Genomic DNA, 25,685 nt, shown 5'->3' on the forward strand with positions numbered 1-25,685 from the left:
CTTTCAAAACAGGAGCCTGGAAAGCTTGCACAGTGCTGTATAACTTAACTGTGAGCAGTTCAGGATACGTGCATATGTAATACTGGGAAAAGATATACCACAAGGTCTCTAAATTAGAAAATAAGTATCTATTTATGGGAAGACATTTGGTTTCTGAGGATCAACATACTGCAATCACCTCTATTTCTACTGCATGTGCAAACGACCCCCAACCCCAATATAAAGTGCTAACGCAATTTTGAATCCAGGCTCCTATCAATTACGCCCCTGGCTAAAACACAACTTTCATAGGGTTCATTTAATTAAATACAGGGGCAGTGATTTCATTCTGTAAAATATCACACCTGTGTTGTCAAACTAATTAAAACTTAGGTTCCAATGGAAGTAGCAGACAATAATAAACTACATACCAACAAGTAAAAGGTTTCAAGCCCTGATTTGGGATGAAAAAAATGGTTCTTCATTTGGAAAACTCCTTGTTCTGTCTTAATTTATTTCAAATGTATAGTCTGCTCTGGGGCTTGACATAGCGAAGGCCAACTTATCTAAAATGTAGGTGTTATGTCTGTTAAGAAGAAACAGGAATCGGGGGCACCTGGGTGGCTCAGTCAGTTAAGCATCACACTTCGGCTCAGGTCATGATCTCGCAGTTCATGGGTTCGAGCCCCACATAGGGCTCAGAGCCTGGAGCCTGCTTAAGATTCTGTGTCTCCCTCTCTCTCTGCCCCTACCCTGCTATGCTCAGTCTCTCTCTCTCTCAAAAATAAATAAATGTTAAACAAATTTTTAAAAAAAGGAAAGGGAGTCTTAATGAACAAATAGTGTTCAAAGTAACGTGTTTCTGTGGAAAACCCTCACTTTACTATGTGATGTCTATGTGTAAATAGACAACACTTGCATAGATTTCAGTTTCTTTGATGTAAAAACTTAAGGCATGCCTGCTTGGGTGGCTCAGTCCATTAGACATCCAACTCTTGGTTTCAGCTCACGTCATGATCTCACAGTTCGTGGGATTGAGCCCTGTGTCGGGCCCTGTGCCGACAGCATGGAGCCTGCCTGGGATTCTCTCTCTCCTGTCTCTCTGCCCTTCCCCTACTTTCTCTCCCAAGGTAAATAAACATTTTTAAAAAACCCTTAAATCTCTAGTATGATACCTACCACGGCTCACTAGAGTTTGTCCATGTTAACTTCTAAATGTATCCTGATGCTGGTTCCTTGGGCTTGCTCCCTCTCCAAGGGGAAGATCACCTGCCTTACTGCACCTGCGTGCTGTGCACACCTGAATTTATAGTTGAGGTAACTGTCCTGTGAGAGGGGCCTTCCTGATGTCTGACCTAAGTATCTCAGATTTGAAAATCCTGTACTTGTTTTCTTAAAGAGAGATTATTCCTGGCTGCCAGCCTCTAAATAATAAAATGGGTAACATGTCTTTAAGAAAGCGAGGCTAAAAATCATCTGTGTACTTAGTTTTTTGTAAAGTTAGTCCTAAAATATTGTAAAATGCTTTCTTCTCAGGTAAAAATCTACCTTAATATTTCATCTCCTTTACGAAGAAGCCGTGATGGCATCACCCCAAAGTCCCATTGTGATGACCTCCAGATGTCCATTAAACTACAACATATTTGAATTACTCTACATCTTAATATAAACATGCACATTTCAAAAAAAATATTTTTGAGAAAGAGAGAGAGAGAGAGGGAGGGGCAGCTGGAGAGGGGGACAGAGGATCCAAAGTGGGCTCTCTATGCTGTCAGCAGAGAGCCCAATGTGGGGCTCGAACTTACGAACGAACCATGAGGTTATGACCTGAGCTGCAGTTGGATGCTCAACTGAGCCACCCAGGTGCCCCAAACATGCACATTTTTAAAAAAATCATCTTAAAGGTGATAATTTAAAAATGCAACTCAACATAGGAAAGCCCAGTGTCGTGTTCTTGGAAACAAGGTGTTCCTATAGCTAAGTCTCCCCTACTTTCTATGATTCATAAGTTCTTTGGAACATGTCTTCTCCAGTTGTATCCTTAATGCCTTTGCAGCAGGGATTGGTTTCAAGTTTAAATTCAGTTAAAAATGGTTGATCACATTCCACGGTCTGTCACCGTTCACTCCTGGCAGACATTCTTCCAAATGCCTCCAACCACCCTCGCCCTTCTCTTATTCTTCATACTCATCTGGAAAAGCCTTGACCAATTCTTAAGATCCAACCACTCGCCCAGTGTCCATTTGTACACGAGTTTATTGATGCTGGAGAATACTCACACAAGGAGAGGTCACTGAGTAGAATTCGCAGCATTTTCCTTGATGTATAATCACATAGTTATTTTTCTATTGACTGCCTGCATTTTCTCACCAGGTCTTAAAGTCCATGAGGGCCTGAACCGTGTCTTTTGTTCCCCATAGCACACAGAGACCTGCTGGAATGCAGAAGGCTTGCCAACAAGTCACCTGAGTGACCTATTCATTCGTTTGCAGACACAGTCCCCTCACTGTGCACATCTGCTGGTGTGGTCCTTTCGTGGTCCTTTCTACCCTTACACAAAAATATATCTTCTGCTCTATGATCTTATATGCTTAGCTAAGTTGAACACAAATCTGATGGAGTCTACTTTAGAAGTTCCAAGTTTCGAATGAGAATAAAACATGCGTTTTATATATTTTTACATACATGCATATTTAGTGAGAAGCATTCTCAAAGTTAAATAATATAGCATGCCATCCTCAATAGGATCCACATGCTATCAAGGAAAGTATCCTCTGCTTCGTGGATGGTGTGTAACAGGAGGCCCAGAAAGGTTATGGAATGTCTGCGAAAGAGCACGGCAGCTCTACCCAAGCTTTCCTGTCCTCCGTGGGTTCTGTACTGCATGAGGTGAGGCGGGGCCGCTTCAAGTGAAAACGCAAAACCTCCCATTATAGGGGAAGGAGACGAGAAAGGCCAACGTTACAGACCTTATAGAAAAATCACAAAATGCAAAACGGTTTCTTTTCCTTGACCATTCTCTTCTCTCTCTCCTTCTCCCCTCCCGATCCCCCTGCCCTCTTCCCCCACACCCTCCTCCAGGATCACTGCTTCTGGTTGTGCAGACTGAGCTGTGCTCCAGGTGCCCAGACAAGGAGGTGAGTAGGGTGGGTGGGCCCAGAAGAAAGGGAGCCCTTTTCTACCCGCCCCCTGCCAAAGGAAGGGCTGGCAGGGGTCCCCCTGCTGGCTGCCACGAGGTCCAAAAGCCCGTACAGTGGAAGCATGTGAACACTTGGCCTCTGGGCACCTGCATTTTTGCCCTGGACACACAGAGGGCTCTGTCGGGGGGCTCAGCTCCCTTATCCCTACGCCAAAAAGGTGTCCTTCCTGAGTATTACCCTGTTGCCGAGTCTGGGAGAGGAGGCATTATCTCCCTGCGCTCCACTGCTCACCTGGGTATCTAATGAGCGGCCATAATGGCCACAGCGAAATGCAGGAGTTTTGGACACTTCCGTCATCATCAGGGCAACAGGGGCACAGCGCTCCCTCTGTGCCAGACGCTATTCTAAGCACTGTGCATGCATTTACCCAGGTGATCTTCACGTGGGGGAGATCATGTAACATTATCTGCATTTTACAGATGACATGGAAAGGCCGGAGAGAATCTGTGTAGCTGCAGACCTCTGGTTCAAGATGCCAGTGGCTTCTACCTCGCACTGGGAGAGGCACACTTAGTTCAGAGGTAGCCAAGCTTTCTACATGTCAATTTTATTTAAAAAAATTTTTTTAACATTTATTTTTGAGACAGAGAGAGACAGAGCATGAATGGGGGGGGGGGCAGAGAGAGAGAGGGAGACACAGAATCTGAAACAGGCTCCAGGCTCTGAGCTGTCAGCACAGAGCCCGACATGGGGCTCGAACTCACGACCGTGAGATCGTGACCTGAGCCAAAGTCGGACGCTTAACCAACTGAGCCACCCAGGCACCCCTCTACATGTCAATTTTATTGCACGCAATGATCCATATTAGCATTATCTCCTACCATAAAAGCAATACAGCCGCCAATCAAAGGGGAAAGGTGTGGTTACATTTTTGCAAGCATCGCAACCAAGGCCTTATGAAAACCATTTTATTATGTCATTTCCATCTCCCTGGTGTGAACTTCATATTGGTCTCATAAATATCTCTTATAAACTTAAATTTGTTAGCTGTTTTCCTCAAAGACTAGGGGAATGTTTAAGATAAAATTCCACCCTCTGGGGTGCCTGGGTGGCGCAGTCGGTTAAGCGTCCGACTTCAGCCAGGTCACGATCTCGCGGTCCGGGAGTTCGAGCCCCACGTCGGGCTCTGGGCTGATGGCTCAGAGCCTGGAGCCTGTTTCCGATTCTGTGTCTCCCTCTCTCTCTGCCCCTCCCCCGTTCATGCTCTGTCTCTCTCTGTCCCAAAAAATAAATAAACGTTGAAAAAAAAAATTAAAAAAAAAAAAAGATAAAATTCCACCCTCAAGCCTCTAATCATAAAGAAAAGGACACATAGGAAGACTCTCGCAAACAACTGCTGTCATGCAGAAATTAAAAGAATATTAAGACAAGTGTTTAATGATGTTTTATGTGACCATGGTCATTTAAGTTTCAAATAGGATCATAATGGAGATTGCATGAAGCTGTGCAAGATAAGGAAGGGGTTAGTTTCACATGTGTTAAGACTCTTCGGCTCTGGGGGGTGACTGCCTCAGTTTATTTTATTTTTTAATTTTTTTTAACGTTTATTTATTTTTGAGACAGAGAGAGACAGAGCATGAACAGGGGAGGAGCAGAGAGAGAGGGAGACACAGAATCTGAAACAGGCTCCAGGCTCTGAGCTGTCAGCACAGAGCCCGACGCGGGGCTCGAACTCACGGACCGTGAGATCATGACCTGAGCCGAAGTCGGACGCTTAACTGACCAAGCCACCCAGGCGCCCCAGACTGCCTCAGTTTAAATACAGGCTGATCACTTTTGTGTTAAGTCATCTTGAGCAATTAACCTCCTGGTGACTCAGCATTCTTATCTGTAAAATGGGTCAACAGACGGACCTAACTCACTGGGTTGTTGTTAGAATTCATGAGGCCATACATAGCAAGTAGTTAGGGTTTGCACCCCGGGAGAGTGAGTGCTCAATAAATGTTAGCTGTCTGTTATCCTCATTCATTTCAAGAATTATTGGGGAACCCACTATGTGCCAGGCACTGATCAAGTGGTAACCAAAGCTCGGTGACACCGGGTGAAGAGTGAACACTGTCTGGGCTCTGGGGTGAGACACACAGGGGTCTGAATCTCTGCTCTGCCATTTACCAGATGGGATGCCAGGAGGACTACCCTACCTCTGTGTGCCTCAGTGTCCTCCACTGAAAATTTAGGTCATTCCAGCACTTCCTTCCTAGGGTTTCTGTCACTGAACGGTGTCAAGTAAAGGCCCTGGGGCAGGGCTGAATGTCACCATTGTCACCACCCTGCAAACCTGGACAAGTTACCAGAGTTCTCCCTGTACCTCATCTGAAAACGGAGTTGTCAAGATTCAGTGTAAAGGGTCTGGCTCAGAATCAGCACTCTCACAGGAGACACCAGCCCCCGTGTGGTTTCTAGACATTCTAGACATTCCGACTGACAAATCTCGGTAAAACATGACTGCAAATACATTGTGTGAGGACATCAATAAAAAAGATTTTATGTTGCACTCATGTCTATGGGAAAGAAGCCTTTTTCGATCCCAGCACCCGCCTCAAGGATATAGTATTCTGGAGTACTTGTACTGGATGTTTGCTTTGTGCCAGGAATTGTGCTAAATGCTGTAGACGCATGATCCTATCCCCTCTGCCCAATAAGACAGTCGTGGGTGAGGTCAGCGGCATTCTCTGCTTTGATAGATGAGAAAATCAAAGCCCAAGGAGCTAAAAGCAGCATCCTAAGACTTGTGTGAGTCCTAAGCAGTAGAGATGGGATTTGAATCACGTCTGCCCAAGTTCAAGCATAGGTTCTAACCCTCTAACCCCTGACCTGCACAGCTGGAGCACCGTGACCTGACCTCGGCCCAAAGCAAAGGTAAGATTAGGTGTACACAAGATGGGAGGGTAGAGTGAAGAAGAGCCTTCATCACAAAAGGGGCAGGTGAGGCACAGATAGGAAATGCAAGGCTCTGATGAGAAGCAGGAAATTCCTGGCTTAAGAAAGACATCCACGGTTGACACCTTGGTGGGAATGGGTGAGCCGGGCCAGGCTGAACCAAGTGACTATGTCCATGGACCTATCCCAGAAAGTTCCCTTGGTAATGGTCCGTGTTTAACGAGCAGAATGAGAAAACACTGGTTTTGGACATTCACTCACCCACCCCTTCCTACTAAGCTGCGAAAAGCTAAGGAACCTCTGGTCTCAATTCTCTTCTTACAAAGTTGTCCCTTCAGATTTTAGCCTCTTGTTTCTACCAACTTCCTGAGGCATTCTGTGGAGCTCTAGCGATGGGCCACGATTTAAAATAGTCCAACTAGGAGGAGAGTAATGTTAGTCTTATGTTAAAACAGGAAACTCTTCAGCGGGAAGAAAACCAGCACCATGAGACATTTCGAAGTCCTTGAATCTTACAGGAGGCACAGGCCAAGATATCAAATTTTAAAAGAAGCTTTTTGACCTCAATGATCTGTGTTTTATTTACCCCTCTTGACAAGATTATGATATTTCCTAACTTTTTCAACAACACCAATGTCAGGTAACAAACCAATGGATGCCAGGAGAAATGAGAACTAATGATGATACACTTTAAATACAATTTCCTGACTCTTGTGGATTTGTGTCTTACATTTTTAGTGGAACTTCAACAGTGGTTTGAAATCTTTTTTGTTTGTTTTCTATATTTTTTAAATATTTTATTTATTTTAGAGAGACTTGAATATAGACTCCCTGTAATGTTCTGGATCCTTAAGCACAGTTCCTTCTTGGGGTCCCTCACACGTGCGCGGTGAGGGCACCATGTCACCACCTGCTGGTTCCTGTCCAACGGAAGCTACTATATTGTTGGGAGCCTCTGCGTCAGAGAATCCGACATGTCCATTCTTTTGCTAGAAAACCATAATAAGGTTGGATTATAGGAAGAAGAATGGTTTATGCTTCCAACTGGTTAAAAAAGCCACTCAGTCTCGTATTTCAACAACTCTCTCTACACAATGGGACACACAGTCCCTAGCCTCAACAGGGGAAGCCCATGCATTTGCTCCTAAAATACTTTGTTCTTTGCACAAGCTTTCCCACATGATTGATGTTTTAGAACTGTATTTTTTTAAAAAAGCACATCATCTCTAATTATACAATTCCTACATTTTTAGTTTTAATCTTTACTGGACATCAACAGTTCCAAGTGGTATTATGATGGGTAATTTTCAGCATTTTTATTATGAAAAATTTTCCTGATCATCTTTTCCCTCTTAATTATCCCCATGAGGCAAATTGTAGAATAAAGTCTGCAGTTAGCAGGATGGCCTTTGCTACTCCAGCGTCCTCAGGGTCGGGGGGATGGGCTCCATATTTTATTCTCCTAGCTTGTGGCAATGGACTCATTTTGGAGAGGGATGAGATGGTACGTGTGTGTATGTGAATTATATGAATTCAATGCTTATCTAAGTTGGTATGTATAAGCACAAAAACTAACCTCCCGTTTGTCCTAAACTGTGACAATATTCTCTGTTTTTAATTGCGAATTATTGCTCTATGTGTTGAGAAAATTTAGGTTAGAGGAGAAAAATATGTGTCTCTTTCCTGCTGGTTTGAGATATACTTCTAAATTTGAATAAAATTTCTAGAAGACAAAACACTTGATCCTACCCACTCACACTTCATCTGTACTATGTCTAAGAATATTGCATTTAAGAGTACTTAACATGCAACGATGAATCCAGATAGATCTTCAGTGAATTGCCAAGAGATTCATGGTTTGCAGATACTCCCCTTGCAACGAGAGACAACTTTCTATCAATAGACTGTATAAATTCTCTTTACGTTGTCTCCACTGAAGTACAGAGTTACCTAGTGATCACTGTGAGAAATTAATGCAGAATTCTGGAAATATTGGCTTTGAAAGAAGAGCCAATGAAAGTCAGCAGGAATGATGGACTCTGGAGGCATGGAAGAAACAGAAATTGGTAAGATTTAGAACCTTTATGAATCAAAAATAAACTTAAGGTGGTAGTTCTTTCTCAAAGATTTATAAGTGTGATTTATAAATGGCACCAAAAGAATAATGATGACATCGTGGGATATTTATCACCTCTAAAATAGGGAATAAAATGACTCTCCCTCTCAACTTCACAGGTACCGAGGGCTTTAAAATATGACCACATTATAATAATTGATCTTCGCTTTTTTGGTGATTAAATTCTGGGGAATAAGAATGGCAGAGTAATTACAAGTTTAAGCTGCACAGAACTCCAGCATAGAGAAGGCCCATGATAATAAGTTTTTGGATCTTAACAGAGATAAGAAATAAAATGAAAGATGTGTGTGAAAAGGATGAACATTACAGCCCTTCTAGATTCCATTCCATAATCTCCTGCTCCAGCAACTCTGCCCCGTTGTGGGAGCAACAAGTATGTTCCCAAGGATAAGGATACTCAACTGTTACAACCTCTTGAGTTCATTTTCTTGCCCTCAGTTTTGGTTACCCAGAAGCATCACATCAGCGTGGCAGGTCCTTCAGACAACCCCCTCTCGGGTCCAGCAGGGGATACAGAGGAGATGGACTCCTTGCCTGTGGCCACCTAGAGACACTTTGTTTAGGTGACAAAATAACCCGGAGTCTATTCCAGTGAACCCAGCCATGGACGACTCCAATGACAGGCTGGCCAAAGCACAACTGTGAACTCTCTCCTCTGCTGTCAGACTGTTAGTGACCTTTAATGAAGAAGCTAACCGGGTTGCTTTTGTGGGAGGAAAGAGGATAAAACTCTTTGCAGGGCACAGGAATTAGCGTGCAGACTCCCGTCCCTGCGACAGACAAGAACCTGCAGCATTTTCTAAGATGATTTATTAGACCTGGGCAACATTTGCTAGAAACCTACCAAGAGCAAATCGTCTGGGAAGGAATTAATGATCCAAACACAACACTTGATAATGCAATTAGAATATGAGGAAATGCAGGGGTTTTCCAAAGAGAGAGAGAGAGAGAGAGAGAGAGAGAGAGAGAGAGAGAGAGAAAAGTAGGGCGGGAGGGGGACATAGGGAAAGATGGAGGGAGGGGGAACAGAGAGATAGAGGGAGAGAGACAGAAGTACGTGTACATGATTTTGGTTATGTCAAACCTAAAGCCAGAAAAAGGGTCTAACGAATTTCTAAAAGAGTAAAGTTGTCAGAGGGGAGGAGAGGACTGGGGTGAGATTTCTAGTTCTGGTGTTCGCATAGAGTTAGCAAGTGTGCCCAGCTGAGTGGAAATGCACTTGGCAGCTATGTTTCAGCAAAACGGGGTGTGGGACTGACAAAAAGAAATCAGATGGCTGGCAGCCAAAATATGGATCCCCATCAAGGAATGGCAGAGCCCAGCTCTGGGAACAGTGTTTGTCTTTAGCTCCTGTAGGCAACAGTAAAGATGTCTCCCCCGCCCGCTGCTTGTGTTTGGGTCAGGGACTCTCTTCCTTTAAACCTTTACTTAGTTGACTTAGAAACCAAGAGTCTGAAGCTCTGGAAGCTTCTCTCTGACCTCATTTCATCTTGCCTCATGGATGAGCTCACTGAAAAATGTGTTTTCCAGGGGTAACATCCCCTGTGTGTATCTAGAGGAAATGTCTGGCCGTGTATACACTTGTTCTAACTGCTATCCTACGATGTGCACACACTCTCCCTCTGGGTTGTGTTACTAGGTTCCTTTTATTTTTACGAACATAGGACTCTATACATTTTAAAAAATGTGTTGTTGAACACTATGTTCCCTTACCCCCTCCATTGGCTTTTTTAGTCTGGAGAGGATATGGTTAACATTTTTAATGCCTCTCCAGAGCATTTCTTTATTTAAATCTTTGGTGTAGTCATGCCATGCAGCCCCTTCATACTCTCCACGTATTCTCCTCTGCTTTAGCTCGGCAAGTAGAAGTCAAGCTTGGGATGGCACCCTGACAGCCAAGCCCTCTCGGGATACGAGAGAACACAGGGCACGTATGCACAGGGGAGTATCGGTCATGAAATACTTTTCCTTCAATCCAGGACTCCTCTGGCCCTGCAGCCTCCACCCGGCCGATGCTGACGGCTTCCGTTCAGATGGTCAGGAAGCCCAGCCTGGCCAGCGTGACTGAATCCTACACCCCGCACGGGGGGGCCCTCCTGCCCAGCACCGGCCACCCGCAGAGCTGGGTACCGGTGCATTTTCATCTCCCTCCACCTCCGGGTGCTAAGATCATGACTTCGTTAGCCTTGCGGCCCCTGCATCCTCACCAGTGGCCCCTCCTACGGGGCACACACTACAGGTGTTCAATAAATACCATGTTGGACAAGTGACACAATCTGAGCACTTCCTCCAAACATGCTGTGCATCTCTACCTTTGTGTGTTGTGTTTGGGAAGCCTTGGCCTTTCGTACTTCTTTTGAAAGCCTGTTTTCCTGTTTCCCCTTTAAGAGAAATGACGTGGCAACGGTGGGGGCCGATGATGTCCACACAAGTTGTCCTTCCCGCAGCCGCTGCCATCACTTTACCTGTCTGTCTCCTAGAAACCTTTTACCCCTAAAGATGACTCTTTTAGCCCAACTGTGGCTGCTCCTCCTCTGGAAATGCTGGCTTCCTCCCTTGGTCCCCAGAGCCTTGACTAGCTTGTTTGACAATATGTAATAGGTGACACCATGCCATACAGACGCCAGGCCATGAGTGCTGGGAGCACAGGGCTGGTTTCAGTCTTTCCCTCAGCATGTGGGCCAGAGAACAAAGCAGGCCCTCAATAAATGCTGGCCTTGGGGCACCTGGGTGGCTCAGTCGGTTAAGCGTCCAACTTCAGCTCAGGTCATGATCTTGTGGTGAGTTCGAGACCTGTGTCGGGCTCTGTGCTGACTGCTTAGAGCATGAAGCCTGCTTCAGATTCTGTGTCTCCCTCTCTCTCTCTGCCCTTCACCCACTTGCACTCTGTCTCTGTCTCTCTCTCAAAAATAAACATTAAAAAAAAATTTTAAATAAATGCTGGCCTTACAACAACTACAGGGTGACTCTCTACTGGGATAACTTGCAAATGAATTCCTCTCCTGCCTTAACACGGTGCTAAGATGAACCTCCCTTGAATGAGGCATCACAGGATGCATCACGTAACCCCAACAGCTCTGGAACTGCCTCCCTTTCAACAAAGGAGGAAACTGAACACGGTTTCTTGGTCCAGACTTTTGACGATGCTTCTGCTGCAGATCTGTATTCCCTAGATTACCTTACACTGTCATTATATGCTCATTAGTATAAGATTTACTTTCTGACCTCCAGCCATCCCAGAATGTAAACCCCCGAGGAGAGGGACTGTGCTTCTGACCACACTGCCAGACATTCAGTGCAATGCCAGGGATGCTGTTCAGATGGTGTGCTTGAGTCACACAGTCCTGTGCTCGGATCCCGGTTCTGCCCCTTAGCAGCCGTGCGATCCCAGGCCCGTGAATGAGCTTCTCTAACCCTCAGTTGCCTCGTCTATAAGATAGACATAACAACAGTACCTGCACTTTAAGGGGCTGTGTTGGAATCACACGGGATTCCACATATAACAGCTGTATGTAAACCACGTGCGTGGCAAATAACACCCCGTTATTTATCACTGCTACTGGCATGAAACTCCGAATCAGTGGAACGTATTCATCCTGGGCCTTCGCTGTCAGTTCAAGGACAAAGAATACAATGCTGGAATTGTTTCCTCCTTTCTCTGGACAGTTCTTAACTGTGTCCAGATGTGGAGTAGAGTTGGTTCTGAAACTTGACGACCCATTGAGAACAAGATGTTCTGACTCTTCACAGTGACTTCTCCCTGTTTTCCCCCGCCCCCCCCCCCCCACCCCGTCCCCATCACCATACGGGGCACAGGCACCTGCTCTCAGGTTCTACTCCTTGGAGGAACCCGGACAGAACCCTCATTGTGGGGGGCAGAGATGAGACAGACAGGCCAGCAAACTTGAACTTTAATTCCTGGACAGTTTCCAGCTACCTAGGTTTGTATTACAAACTTGAGGCTTAGAGAGTTGTTAGCGAGAGAAGAGAAAAGGGGCCCAGGGAAAGAGAGGCACCTTTGGTCGGGGAATCCTAACACCTGCCAACACAGTGATACACGAAAGTGAGGGCAACAGAGGGCAGCTCGTACCTAACATGCCAAGTGGTTGCAATACAAGTCATTCATGCCAGGCGTTTTATAGCTCGATAAAAAGGAACACAATCCTGGATGCAAAATACCGCTGCGATTCTGGGGGGAAATACCCACTGCTTTTCATCTCCTGGTGCCAACTGAAATACCAGTATGAAGGATACTAATTTCTCTCTAGGTTTTCCAGACTCCCTAAACAGTAAACAGCTGCTTGATAATGGAAAATCGGTTCATATTCTTTAGAGTTTTCTTTTATTAAAATGCATGTCGCTTCTGACGTTACGTGCCACACCGCTGACACTTTTGGGCAGAGGAGGGGATTAATTAATTGCCACGTATGGCGAAACAGGAATGTGCCTGGGCCGAGGTACACTGTTTAACACACTGGGAGGAAACTGTTATTTTCCCACATGTCTCACAAATTAACTCTGTTTTCATTGGTTTAATGCTGTGAATCGTGTCTGTCTGCGTTATTTGGTTTATGCATTGTTTGTTCACAAAAAAGACAAAAATTTTCCTTCAGATTTCTTTATATAGAAACACACAAACATGTCAACCCCTAAGAGATGTGTTTGTAAAGACACAAGCTCTAAGTGTAGTCTCACAGATGTCTTCTGTTACAACAAATGGTGTCGTTTCAGAGAATTCGTTTGCAGATGAAGAATGCTTTATGTTAAGGAAAAAAGTAACCAGGATTTTAATACTTTTTAAAGATCTTTACAGACAGCTAACTCCTTCCTCCCCATTACTACTGTGTCTGGTTTATTTTTCTTCAGAGTTTAGAGGGGGGAGGGAAGCTTTTTAACATTTTTTTAATTTTATTATTATTTTTGAAAGCAGGCTGTATGCCCAGTGCAGAGCCCAACATGAGGCTTGAACTCACAACCTTGAGATCGAGACCTGAACTGAAACCAAGAGTCGGGTGTGTAACCGACTGAGCCACCCAGGCGCCCCTGGAGGCTTTTTATAATCTATGATATTTCTGGGTGAATATCCTGAGCCTGGGTGGCTCAGTTAAAGGTCTAACTCTTGACTTCAGCTCAGGTCATGATCTCACAGTGTGTGGGTTCGAGCCCCACATCAGGCTCTGTGCTCACAACAGAGCCTGCTTGGGACTCATTCTCTCTCTCTCTCTCTGCCCATTTTCTGCTTGTGCTCTCTCTCTCTTTCTCTCTCTCACAAAATAATACTTAAAAAAATAATCTATGATATTTCTTCTTGGGGCTGTTCTTCATATTTTATTCAGTACTGAAGACATTAAAAGTTTTGTTAAGATACACGTAAATATAAAGAATGCTACGCTGACTACGTGTGAGCCCATCCCCCAATTCGAGAGAAGAGCCTACCAAGTCGTCACTTTGACAAGCTGCACATCACACGTCCGTGGGTGGCCAGAGTGCCAAGAGCTCAAGAAGGTGGCACTAGAGAGAGACCTGCCCTCCCAGGGGACCAGAGTTACCGCAAAACTATAGCACAATAAAACAGACACTCTTAGTGCGAGGTTGGTGCAGGGAGACTCTCAGATGGCCAGAACAGAAAGGCCAGAAATAGCCCCAAGCTTGACACAGGGAAAAGGGCAGTGCCCTTCGATGGAGAAGAGATGGGCTGTTCTCCAAGTGGTGCCGGGGGATCCATACCAAAAAAGTGAGGTCGACTCCAGCCTCACACCTTCCTGTGAAAAGCAACATTTATATATAGCTTTTGGAAGAAAATATAGGAGAGTAGCTTTATGGCTTTCACCATAGAAAATGTATTTCCTAACACAGACTAAAAGCACAGACCATAAGGAAAGACTGATATATTTGACTATGTTGAATTAAGGGATTTGGTTCAACTGGAATACATCATAAAGAGAGGGCAAAGACAAGCCACAAACTGGGAGAAAAGGCCTCCAACTCCTATCTCATAAAGGACCAGTATCCAGACTATCCTTTTAAAAATCCTATGAATCAAAGGAAAAAGATGAAAAATCCAAGAGAGAACTGGGGCAGACACTTGAACGGGCACCGCACACACATCAACGGAAGCACAATATAGCCAATATACAGGTCAAAAATAGAATACTCTATTTCATTAATAATCAAGAATAAACCAGATTTAAACCAAAGTGAGATACCTCTTTATATTCACGGCAATGGAAAAATTAAGAAGTCAGGCAACACCAGGTAGGGATGTGGATCAAGAACCTGTCCACTATGATGTTGAAAGACTGTCTGGCATTAATAAAACCAAAGAGATATACACCCTAAATGCCTGCCTGCCTTCACTGCCCCCCTCCCTCCTGTCCTTTCATCCCCTCCTCAGTCTGTCCATCCATTCACCCATCCATTCATCCATACGTAATCACATACCTCTCACAGCAGTGGTTCCCAAGGGGTGCTCCCCCAGATCAGCAGTATCTAAACTGGAGGTGGGGCACAGGACTCTGTGCTTTTACCAAGGCCTCCGGGTGATGCTGATGCCATGTTCAAGCTTGAGAACCAGTGCCCTCAAGGAACTTTTGTGCCTTGAAATTGGTGTAAGAACGCAAGTTACAAGAGTCCCCTCCTCTACCCCACTCCCTTTTTCTATAAAATAGAAAAAAAGAGGAAGAAGTGAGAACAACTTTAATACCCAGTGAATATGGGAATGAGAGGCAAGGCGAGGCAGATACTTATTTGCTGGTGGGTGTCATACAAAGAGGCTTATTGGGGGGTGGGGGTAAGTTGGCACTACCTATGAAGACCTCTACAATTGTTTATCCTCTGACACAACCCATAAAAATGTACAGTAAGATCATTATTAAGGATCAGTGGTACTGTTTCATTGACACATACAGCTAGACCGAGTCCTGCAACCTGGAAGTGTCCCGGGAGCAGGGTCTATCAATCGGGACCTGCCATCATGGTGATGGCCACACGCTTCATCATCAGAAAGGGGACCGTGCTCTACTTATTTCACCCAGGATTCTGCAAATTACGATTCATTTGGTTCACAAGTCCTTTCTAAAAACACATTTTCTTCTGGCAGGAGGATTGTGCTTACCATCGTTCACATTATTGGGGATTATGTTTATTAGATTAATTTCCCATTTACTATCGGGAAGGTAGTGTTTGTAGGAATAGGAGGGTGTAAACATTAGGGGGATGCAGGATAATTCTAGAACCTCAGGTAATTCTGAGAGGGACACCGGTTGAAGAAAATTGAAGCTTAATCTGTAGAAGATACCCACACATTTACACACACACGTATTACCTGCATACACACAAACGTGTAAATGTGTGATGTCTATATGTGCACATAAATTTTTAACAGACAAAACGTCACGAACCTTCAATTTTCCACTTGTAAATTAGATGTTATAGAACAACTTGCTTGAAAAAGCCCTGCCTAATCAAAAGAAAATGACCTTTTGTTTTTTGGTATTAACCAACAGATGGTTACGTTTTGATCTGAACCTAAGTATCTGAGAAATGAGCTCTTCCTGCTACCAACTCATCCAAAGGAAGACTTAAGAGAATCTGCCTGAAATCTTGGGTAACTTAAGAGTCCTACCTCTTGCAGTATTTTTGGTTTAATGTTCAACAGAGGTCCTCAAGGCTGAATGAGCAGCTAACTCACCTGGAGGCCTGGTTCCACACAGACTGCTGGCTCCGCTCACAGAGATTCTGGCTCAGCAGGTCTGGAGTGTGGCTGGAGAACCCACGTTTCTAACAAGTTCCTACGCGATGGTGATGCTGAAACTTCTGGATACCCCTCAACAGTCAGAAAAGCTCTCCTTGATCCCTTCTGCCCCTCGCATCAAGATACTTGCATTCCACAATCGAACGCTGATGTTAATAACTTTCTTTCACGTGTGCAGTATTTCAGCTTATTCTTTATTACAAACTGATGGGTGTAACCAGATACACTGGGAGAAATTACCCTGCCAGGCCAGATGACCAGCAGACTGGAAAAGGGACCCTTTGCCCAAAGCCGACCAAGAGACACACACACAACTCAACATGCCCTTGGTGAAGAACTGGGAAAGCAGGTCATCTGACGTAGACAAACTCATTCCTGACTTTTCTCACCGCAGTACTTGCTGTTAGGCAGCAGAGTCTGATGGCATTTCACCAATGTTATGACACCTGCCACACCGGTGAAGGTGATGCTTCTAGAAACGTGGAGCTTTGTGAACTTTAGAGAGTGGATGCTATGTGCCCTGCTGAATCCCACACTGGTCAGAGAAAGCAGGAGGGTTATTTTGGCTCTGGCATGCTTCTGGAGCTGCTGATGGTGTTCTTTTGTGCCTCCTCTCCCCCACACCCAATATAGCCATGACCTCTCCTTGCGTTATTAATGAGTGCAAGAGAAGTCATTTATTAAAGCTACATTTTTTCAGTGTTCCATATGTTTCTCTCTGCCAGCCATGGCAGGCGTGTCATGGGAATGCAGAGAGGGGCAGTCCTCTCCCCTGTGACCATGAACCACCTGCCTCATGGCAGTATGCAGCTGTATCTATGGAAGCCATTAGGATCCTGGGACATCGACTCATTTGTCACTGCTAAATGCCTTCCCAAACCAAAGCGGGACCTACTTGATACATTCCTCATTCAGAAGCCAATTTGGTAAACACATCCTGAATAGTTTACTGGTTATATGTCAGGACCTGGGGTGTCACATAGAACCAGACAAAGTCCCCGCATTCACGGGGCTGACATTTTCCTGGGGACTGTGCGGTTGGAGACAACAGACAAGTTAACAGGTACATGAAATTATGTTAAGTGCTAGGAAGGAAATAAACTGTATACAGAGAGATCATGGGTGGAGGTGGGGGAACCTCTTAGGTCAGGAAGGTCTTTAGGGAGAGGAATGTTCGAGCTGAGTCCTCAAGGATGAACTGGTGAACTATGTTACAGATGGAGGGGAACAACCAGTTGTAAGGTCTTACAGGGAAGGAATAAGGTGGGTTCTGGGGGCTACAAGAAGCCTGCCAGGACCAGAGCAGACACACAATGGGCACACGGCAGGCAGCTTGCTGGAGAGGTAAGAAGAGGCCAGACCACACAGGCCCTTGCAGGCCACAGTTAAGGAGTTAGTTTTATCTTAGGGGCAGAGGGGAGCCAGTGAGCAGGGAGTGGAATCTCGGTTCTGGGCACGGGGCTGGCTGGGCAAACATGTTGGCAGAATGAATAAAAAGTAAATGTCTTGCAGCTCCCGTGGTCTCCAGCTGCACCTTCTTGATCCAAATCACAGTCATCTCGTCCAACAGCTCGTTCGGGGATTCCTGACCAGTACCCTTGTTTCCAGTCTTGCTCCTGATGCCCTACCAGCACATACAAAATCCATCGTGTTCAACCAATCCCATGCTGAGGGTAAAGGTGGTGACTAGACCTCCCAGGATTTCGCAGTGTAACTGAAGAGGATGATTTAACAGATGACACTGAAACGAGGAACAGAATATGCTCGCCTCATGGGAAGGCTCAGTGCAGGGATACAGAGGTGCACAGGACCTCACGGAGGTTCAGTGCAGGGATACAGCGGTGTGCCAGGGCTCATGGGAACACGTAGAAGGACATCTAAGCTGGGGTGGTGGCCAACTGGCCTCAGTTCTAAGAGGAAAGCAAGAGAACCCCTCTCTGGTCACCTAATGCTTTGTACAGCAAGAAGAGGTATGTAGGGGCGCCTGGGTGGCGCAGTCGGTTAAGCGTCCGACTTCAGTCAGGTCACGATCTCGCGGTCCGTGAGTTCGAGCCCCGCGTCGGGCTCTGGGCTGATGGCTCAGAGCCTGGAGCCTGTTTCCGATTCTGTGTTTCCCTCTCTCTCTGCCCCTCCCCCATTCATGCTCTGTCTCTCTCTGTCCCCCCCCCAAAAAAAAACGTTGAAAAAAAAAAGAAGAGGTATGTAGAAAGAGGGGAGCGGGCCCTGGCCTAACCCTCGGCCTGTCCTTCCCATTGCTTCATCTACATTAAAGAGGTTTACGGTCCACTGTTAACTGATGGGAAAACAAGTACTAGTGACAGATAAATGCCCCCCATGAAAAAACGTGACTTTCTCAGCCACAGATAGGTGCCATGTCACTCGGGCAAGAAGAGACGGTTTTTGGTTTTTTTTTTCCTCTTGCTTTGCCTATACCAAATCAGTTTGTGAAGCTGCTTCTAATAATAAAGCTCCGTGAACTGATAGGTTGTTGAAGCAAACACACTCTTACTTGCAGGAACGCTAAACCACGTTCAGCACTTCTATATGGAGGTCGAGTTTATGTTCATCCAATTAACCATCATTAACTCTGTCCACGCTCTATCATACCACAGCCTGGCTGACTCTCAAAACCAACAACTTCAGACGGCCTAAAAGGCACGGATTACTCCCATTGTTTTGTTGCTGCTCCTGAGAGGCAAAAGAACGTGAACTTTCTTAAATGATCCATTCTTAAAAGTGCCTGGGAAGGTGATGGGAACTCTGCTCTCGCCTGTGTCCACCACCCTCCCCTGGCATGAGGGACCAGAGGCCCTGTCTCAAGCCTTCTCATTTGTAACAGAACAGACCCAAGCGTCCCCAGGCTGAGAGAGGTGCCAAGCAGCACATGGCCGGCCCTGAGTAAGAACGCAGGGTCTCCGTGTGAGCTCCGCAAAGGTGAGCATGATTTTTAAAAACTAAGCTAAGCCTTCCGTATAATACAGGTCATCTCTTCACTGGTTTGGATAAAAATGATTTCTATAAGAGAAGAATTCAGACCTCGGAATCACAGCACAGACATTGCGGCCACCCCCATTTGTGTCTCCTTCGTGTCTCAGTTTATCTTGGAAACGGGGATAGTAATATCCCCAACCCCTTGGTGCTGCTGTGAGGATTTGATGGAGAAATGCACAGTCAGCACTTAGCAAAGTGCTGGTACATAGTAAGTGCTCAGCAAATAATCCTGTGGTTGCTGTAATGAACATCACTGCAATTTTATCGGTATGTTTCCCTTGCCGTCTTGAAAATGTCCATGGAGACTTCAGTGAATGTATTAGTTATTACAATTTCTACTTTGAAGCCTAAGTCCCAAACAGAATTAATTCCTTACTGCCCAATCGAGTGAGCAAAGATCACTATTCTGCAGAGTCTCTGGCTGACCTGAGACCTTAGAAGAGGTGGAGGGAATGGGCGTGATAACCCCTTCCGCTCCCCCTGGCCTCTATCTGAAAGCCCTCATCAAAGCATCTCTCTATACCCGCCTTCCCCTTGTCCTGAAAGGACACAGCTGTGGGGAGGGCTCATGCCTGGCCAGTGATGAGGTCCCTGGCACCATGCCAACGGAGCCACAGATGTCTCCATCTCTGGTGACACTGCTCGCACACCCTCTGCCCATAACCAGGTGGCCAGTGTTAGCCAGGTTCTGGCCACAGCTCTAGAGCTCCCAGGCTCCCTAGCCCATCACCCCCCTGAACATGAGATATTCTAGGCAGTTAATCTATCCAAGTAGAAGAATGCCCCCCTTGATAGCCTGAAAGCATCTTCCTTTCCTGTTTCTCTCCTTTTCTTGGAAGCAGCCATGCTTCTGAGTGGTCCGAGATGGGGTACTTTTCCAGAGCAGGAAACAACTGCTAACTGAAACTTTAAAACGTCCCATAGGCACGGGCCCTGTCTTGACGCTCCCTGGTACTCTACAGTGACCGGGAAAGCACAAAGACTGCTATACCTCAACAGAAAGGGCAGGCAGGACACTTGTCTTGCACTGTCCTCAGAAGTACTGCAGATATCCCCTAATATCTCGGCGTATCCCGTAACGCAGGGCATGCATCACTCATACGTGTGTGCTCTCCGCAGTGCCCTTTAACGATCAGGCAACTTCATGTGTTGCTGTTGTTTTTCTAATGTGATTAAAGGTACAATAAGGTATGTGTGCAACAAGAGGCAAAGCCATTGTTCTGCATCATTAAGCTCACAGCAGCCCCAAAAAGAAATTGTAGGCAGCTTGCCAAAGGCCCTAATGAAGAGCATCTCTTTGAATTATCTCTGGATGAGGAAAGGATCAAGTCTGAGCCCCAGAATATTTGATCCTCTTTGTGCTGCTGTTACGAGGGCTTACTGAAGCCAGACACACTGGACCTTCTGGAACTGTAATTTATGGAAACCTTAATTTCTCTGCTTTTAATAAGGCTTTGCATAATAAGAAGGGGAATGCAGTTATTAATTCCTGCAAGTGTTTTGTGAATTCCTTTATGCTATGGTTCAGGACTCGCAAAGAATAGGAGAAAGGGGATTTTACTTAGTTGGCACAAGGGTAATGGGTCCGAAAAGTAGTTTGAGTTTCCTGAAAATAAATCTGCATGGCTTCCTAAATTGCTGACAAAGTGTATTCCAGATGGAAGTCATTTATCAGCAATTTACTGCATGATGCGTTGGCCAGAAATATTTCCACATAAATTCACCTAGTAAAAACAAACAAACAGAATCCAGGCTCTTTCTTTTTGGGGGCCAAGGGGGAAAGAGCCCAAATAATACAGGTGAATAAAGCACAAGTGAACACAGATTTGCAGGACACAGGGCAGGGTAACCACATTGTGGAGGGGGCCAGTGTAATTAATACACCTACAGCAATGGATCCTAAATAATATTTTTGTGCATGATGACCAAAAGAAAAAAAATACCCAGCAAGTTATTAAGACTCCATTTTTATGCCTTATATTATATACACAGTAGTGAAAGTCTTCACCATAACCACCTGCTGTTCTGCGTGGTTTGCTTCTGAACGTCTGACTCACTGAGAACTGGGGACTTCGTGCTCATCGCACATGATAACCTGGCAAAATGTGGATTACAACATCACCATATGATCACACAAGGGATGGAGGGCAGATCTCCAGTGCCAAGGGCACTTTTGCCCAGGTTTCCAGTGTGCCCCCAGACTGCTTTCAAAGGACAGAAGAGTCCAGCGGAGTGCTGGGTGTGAGGTTGCAGGTCAGAAGTGTATGACCAACAGTGATTTAAAATGCTTGGATTTTGTAAGATATGTGCCCTCTGTATAAGGGGTGGTTGGGGGTGGGGGGCATGACCAAGCCCCCAAAGGTTTGACATTCTGTATGCTTCAGTGAAGACACACAGACAGAGATAGAGACAGACACAGACAGACACACACACACACACATACACACACACCTTTTCTTTACCCAGGGTCATTCTATCATTAGATTGTCCACAGAAGCAGCCTTGTTTCGCTGTGTCTTTTTAATGCTAAGCGCCCTCTGGTGGCCTGTGCAAAAATGGTGCCCAACTGCCAGCTAATCCAGTTCTATTTTTAAACTGTCTGGCTCTTTAAAGAATATGTTAATATGCGACTCAGTGTGATAAATTAAGGAATAAGCACCCTTTTTTTCTGACCATAAAGACCTTATTCTAGCATTCTAATTTAAAAAAAAAACCTTTTTAACAGGATTATAATTTTTATATCAATGAAGAAAAATTGGAAAGATTTAGAATGATTGAAGGGGAAAATACTTAACTGCCAAGTCAGGTTACCAACAACACTATGAAAACCTCAAGGTTCAGGATAAAACTTGAATATCTAAAACTAAAACACTCCACACAAATGTCAGGTAAGTTATCTGGGTTATCCCTTACATGTCCTATTTCATCTCCACTGAAATTTCACGTGACTAATGATACAGAAGTTTCGAGAAGTCACCTGCTGTGGATGATGGCACCCAAGATCAAGCCACCTGCTCTTGAAGTTCTTAACATTTTCACAGAGTGAGGTACAGAAATGGCAAGAGTGAAGCATAAATGTGAACCACATGTCCCAGGACAAGAAGTTGCTCAAAGAATCAAGTCTGCGGTAGACGCCTGTGCTCTGCTGAAAGGCACGCCTTCTAACTATTTGTAAACAGAGACAAAACGGCACAGGCATTAATCATCATCCCCGTCTCTTCTCCAACTTGTTCAAAGGGTGACCACGCTTTGACCCTTCCCAAGACATTCGCTGACACTCCAGAGGGCAGTCACTTGTAAAGGAGCTTTGTGACAGGACTGCTGGAAAGACACTTTATGACTGTCAACATCTTTACATATTCAAATACAGGCACCTAAGGAAGTGCCCCTGGGAGGGAAATTACCCAAGAGATTTAACAGAGAATACAGAGAAAAGTCAGCGAGGCGGTCTTGGTCAGAATACAAGTACGCACCCGAATCCCTAATTCCTTTCCCAGAAGTTACCGTCTGCCAGGTGCCTGCCCACGCCCCCGGAATAAAAGGCAAAGCGTTACCTGACAAACTTCATAGAGCAATTTGTACTGCTCCTCTTGCTTCTGCAGGCTGCACAAACTGCATCCCATGTTTAGAGGAACGTCAAAGGAAGGCTTCAGTACGCGCCAGCACCCGGGAAAAGCAGCGTCCTGCACGCAGGCATGAAGGTATCCTCGGAGAGCCTCAGGTGCATCAGGCGGCTGCAACACTTCACATTGGCGTTGCTCTCCAAGGCTGAAAACAACTCTCTCCCCTTCCACGCTTCCCCTCCTTCCCTCGCAGCGTGCACACACACACACACACACACAGACACACGCACGCACACACACACACACATACACACACACCACTCCCTCCTCTGAGGGACTCTGGCAGCTGGATTGTGGTCCAATGCACACGCTATATAGACTGCTGCTCATGCATATTAATCAGCTCTCATTGACTATTCATAACAGACAATGATACAGAAGCTATAATTGCCAACTATGACAGTTGAAATTTCTCTAATTAACAAGCAAGTGCTCCAGTGGTAGGGAATAATAAAAGACACTAACAATTTTGTAAGCCATTTTCTGGCAGTTACAAATAAACATGACTGCATTTTTAGTAAGGTCTCTTAGGATAATCCCTAACGCATTTAAGCGAAGTAGAAATTCATTTTTAAATATATCATAAAATTTCTGATGATATAAAATGTATTTAATGCTGCAGATAATGATGGCATATAAACGAGTTTTGTGGAATGCACATGTTTTGAATAATATTCGTATAATATTTAGTGCTTTCCCAAGTTGCAGGAAAAATCTGCCACATATGAATAAAATATAAAAATTTAAATTGCAAGGTATATATGTGTGTATGCAAAGTAACCCGGGGGTTGTAAGGAGACAGGCTGCCCTAAAGGTGAGCAAGCAGATAATCACTGCTAAAGTGCATTTGCAGTTCCCAAAGCAGAAAGTTATTTGTTACAGGGCTGCCCAGCTCACGGGAAGGAAGAGAAGCAGCCAGCTTGTGCCATCTCTTCAGCTATGCAGACGCTGACAGATTCCTCGGAGCTCATGCCACTGAGCTAACTGTCCCTGTCTACTACAGATCTGTGTCTGATATTCCGTGTCTGCCTAGACTTAACCCCCTTCTGCTCTGTCCTGTGTGTCTAGAAAGCAGGGCGTTGCCATTACACATGGAAGGTGAGGACCGGCCGCCTTTAAGAACTGATTCCTCTACCTTGCCTCTTGTTTCCCTTCATCCAGCCTCTGACCCACTAAGTTGGATGGCTTTACAAACAACAACTTTCTTTTCTCAAATGACTACCCCACCACCTCAATGAAATGCAGAGGTAATATTTTTTCAGCCCCAATCATTCACGATTAAAAATCTCACCACTGTTTCCAAACCCCCACCCCACCTCCATCTTATAAAGGTTGAACTGTCTCCCAGGAGGACTCCCACATCCTGTCAAGATGCATCACAGGGACTGAAGAATAATGCTCCCTTTCTCTGGGAGTCCAGACACACCTGGGATGTGAGTAAAACAGTAAATAAAATCCCACCTGGGCTGGTGGCCAGCAGATACATCTGGTCCCATTTCTCGGACCCAGAAGATGAGGCATGGCAACTTGTCACAGATGAGCTAATAGTCCCGGCTTTTGCTGGAGGGGGAGGAAGGGAACCTCCATCTCAGACCCACACCTGGTGTCACTATCATGGCTAGAGCCGACAGCTGAGGCGTGCCACCAGGGAAAAGAAGCCACAGATGGCGCTGGGCAGCGGCAGTGACCTCTGACTTGCTCTGATGTTGAGAAGGGCCGTTTGGATCCATGAGCAAGTTACTGAGGGCTCGGTTTCCTGATCTCTAAAGAGCTAGGCAAGGAAGTACCTTGCAGAGTTTTGTTGGAACGATGTAAGAAAACACAAGCTGTCAAGCCAAAACCAGAGGTCATGCTTGTCCACTGCCCTCACCCAGAGCCTTCCATCTGTAGTTCTAATCTCTTCTAACCCAAGTGAGATCTCAATTCCCTCCACTTCCATTTACCGTCCACTCCACCTGGACGATCCTAAGACCCGCCCCATGCACCTTCTGCTTCCTCTCTTGCCTACCCGTGGGGTACCCATCGTAAGGTTGCCAGGTCGGTCTTTATAAAGCAGAAACACGATCACTTTTTTCCTTAAAAACGCTGCTATGACTTCTCGTCAAACCTGGATTAGAGTCACATTCTTCACAGGGTTTCCCATGCCCTGTAAACTCCGGTCTTTGTCCATCGGTTTCTATCATCTACTGGTGCTCACTTCACTCCCAGCAAGCCACGTCCTTCCTCAGGGCTCCCTCTGCCAGAATGCCCCTCCCTCCTTCTTCCTACCCACTCAGCACCCCCATCTTGGCTCAAATGAAGCCTCGTTAGGAAAGCCTTTGTTGGGGTACCTGGCATGAATTTATTTCTCAATCCTCCAAATTACTGTTATATCACCCCATTCACTTCCTCAGTCTTCCTGTTCATTCAGGCTGTTTGTTGCTGTGTCCTTGGATAAGAACGTTGGCCTCGTGAGGGCAGGGAACTGTGTCTGCATCTCCCCGGGGCTCAGCCCTGTGCAGGCACTGGGACAACACCTGTCCTTTGGTTGAAAGAACGCATGAAGACGGACGCCTCACAAACCCATGCCCTGTAGGGTGAACCGGAAGTACCCTATACAGAGGTCAAGAGGGAGCTTGGTTTTACCTCCCCCAAAGCTGTGGACCATTAGGTCATTTTGTGGTAAGCTGCTGTGTGTCACAGTAGCTCATACCCACCTTTTTTCCTGCACGTCCACAGAAAAATAGACAAATGGGCTCCAGCTCAATGGATAAGGAACTGATGCAAACCCTTTTGGTCTTTGTTACAAAACTTTCCAACCTTGTTCAGAAGTGAATTTTATCACATATTGCCCTGTGCTTCGGAAATGTTTCTCAAACTTCTGGGTCTTAGGAAGCCTTCACACTCTTAAAAACTATTGAGAACATCGAAGGGCTGCTGTTTATTTGGGTTACACCTACCGATGTTTACAATGTTAGAAATGATCAGAAATAAAAAAAAATGCCGATTCCTTCATTTAAAATAACACTAAGAAACCCATTACATATTAACATAACTAACATTTTTATGAAAAAATTACTGTATTTTCCAAAACCAAAAGAATTTTGCGGGAAGAATGGCATTGTTTTACATTTTCACAAAGC

General features: G+C 45.4%; 1 protein-coding gene across 3 annotated transcripts in view; it reads right to left on the bottom strand.

Annotated features, from left to right (window-relative positions):
- The window catches only part of PDZRN3 (PDZ domain containing ring finger 3), a 240,508-nt gene that overhangs the window by 26,776 nt on the left and 188,047 nt on the right, over positions 1-25,685 (bottom strand). The window contains exon 1 of one of the 3 annotated variants that reach the window (XM_043587944.1): positions 22,495-22,846. The exons of the other annotated variants lie outside the window; for them this stretch is intronic. Within the exon in view, the coding sequence (XP_043443879.1) occupies positions 22,495-22,563 (69 nt within the window). The 5' untranslated portion in view covers positions 22,564-22,846. Of the gene's footprint in view, positions 1-22,494; positions 22,847-25,685 lie in introns of those variants that run through there. 3 annotated transcript variants of the gene reach the window in all.

This window comes from Prionailurus bengalensis, chromosome A2 (assembly GCF_016509475.1).
Source record: "Prionailurus bengalensis isolate Pbe53 chromosome A2, Fcat_Pben_1.1_paternal_pri, whole genome shotgun sequence".
Lineage (NCBI taxonomy): Eukaryota > Metazoa > Chordata > Mammalia > Carnivora > Felidae > Prionailurus > Prionailurus bengalensis.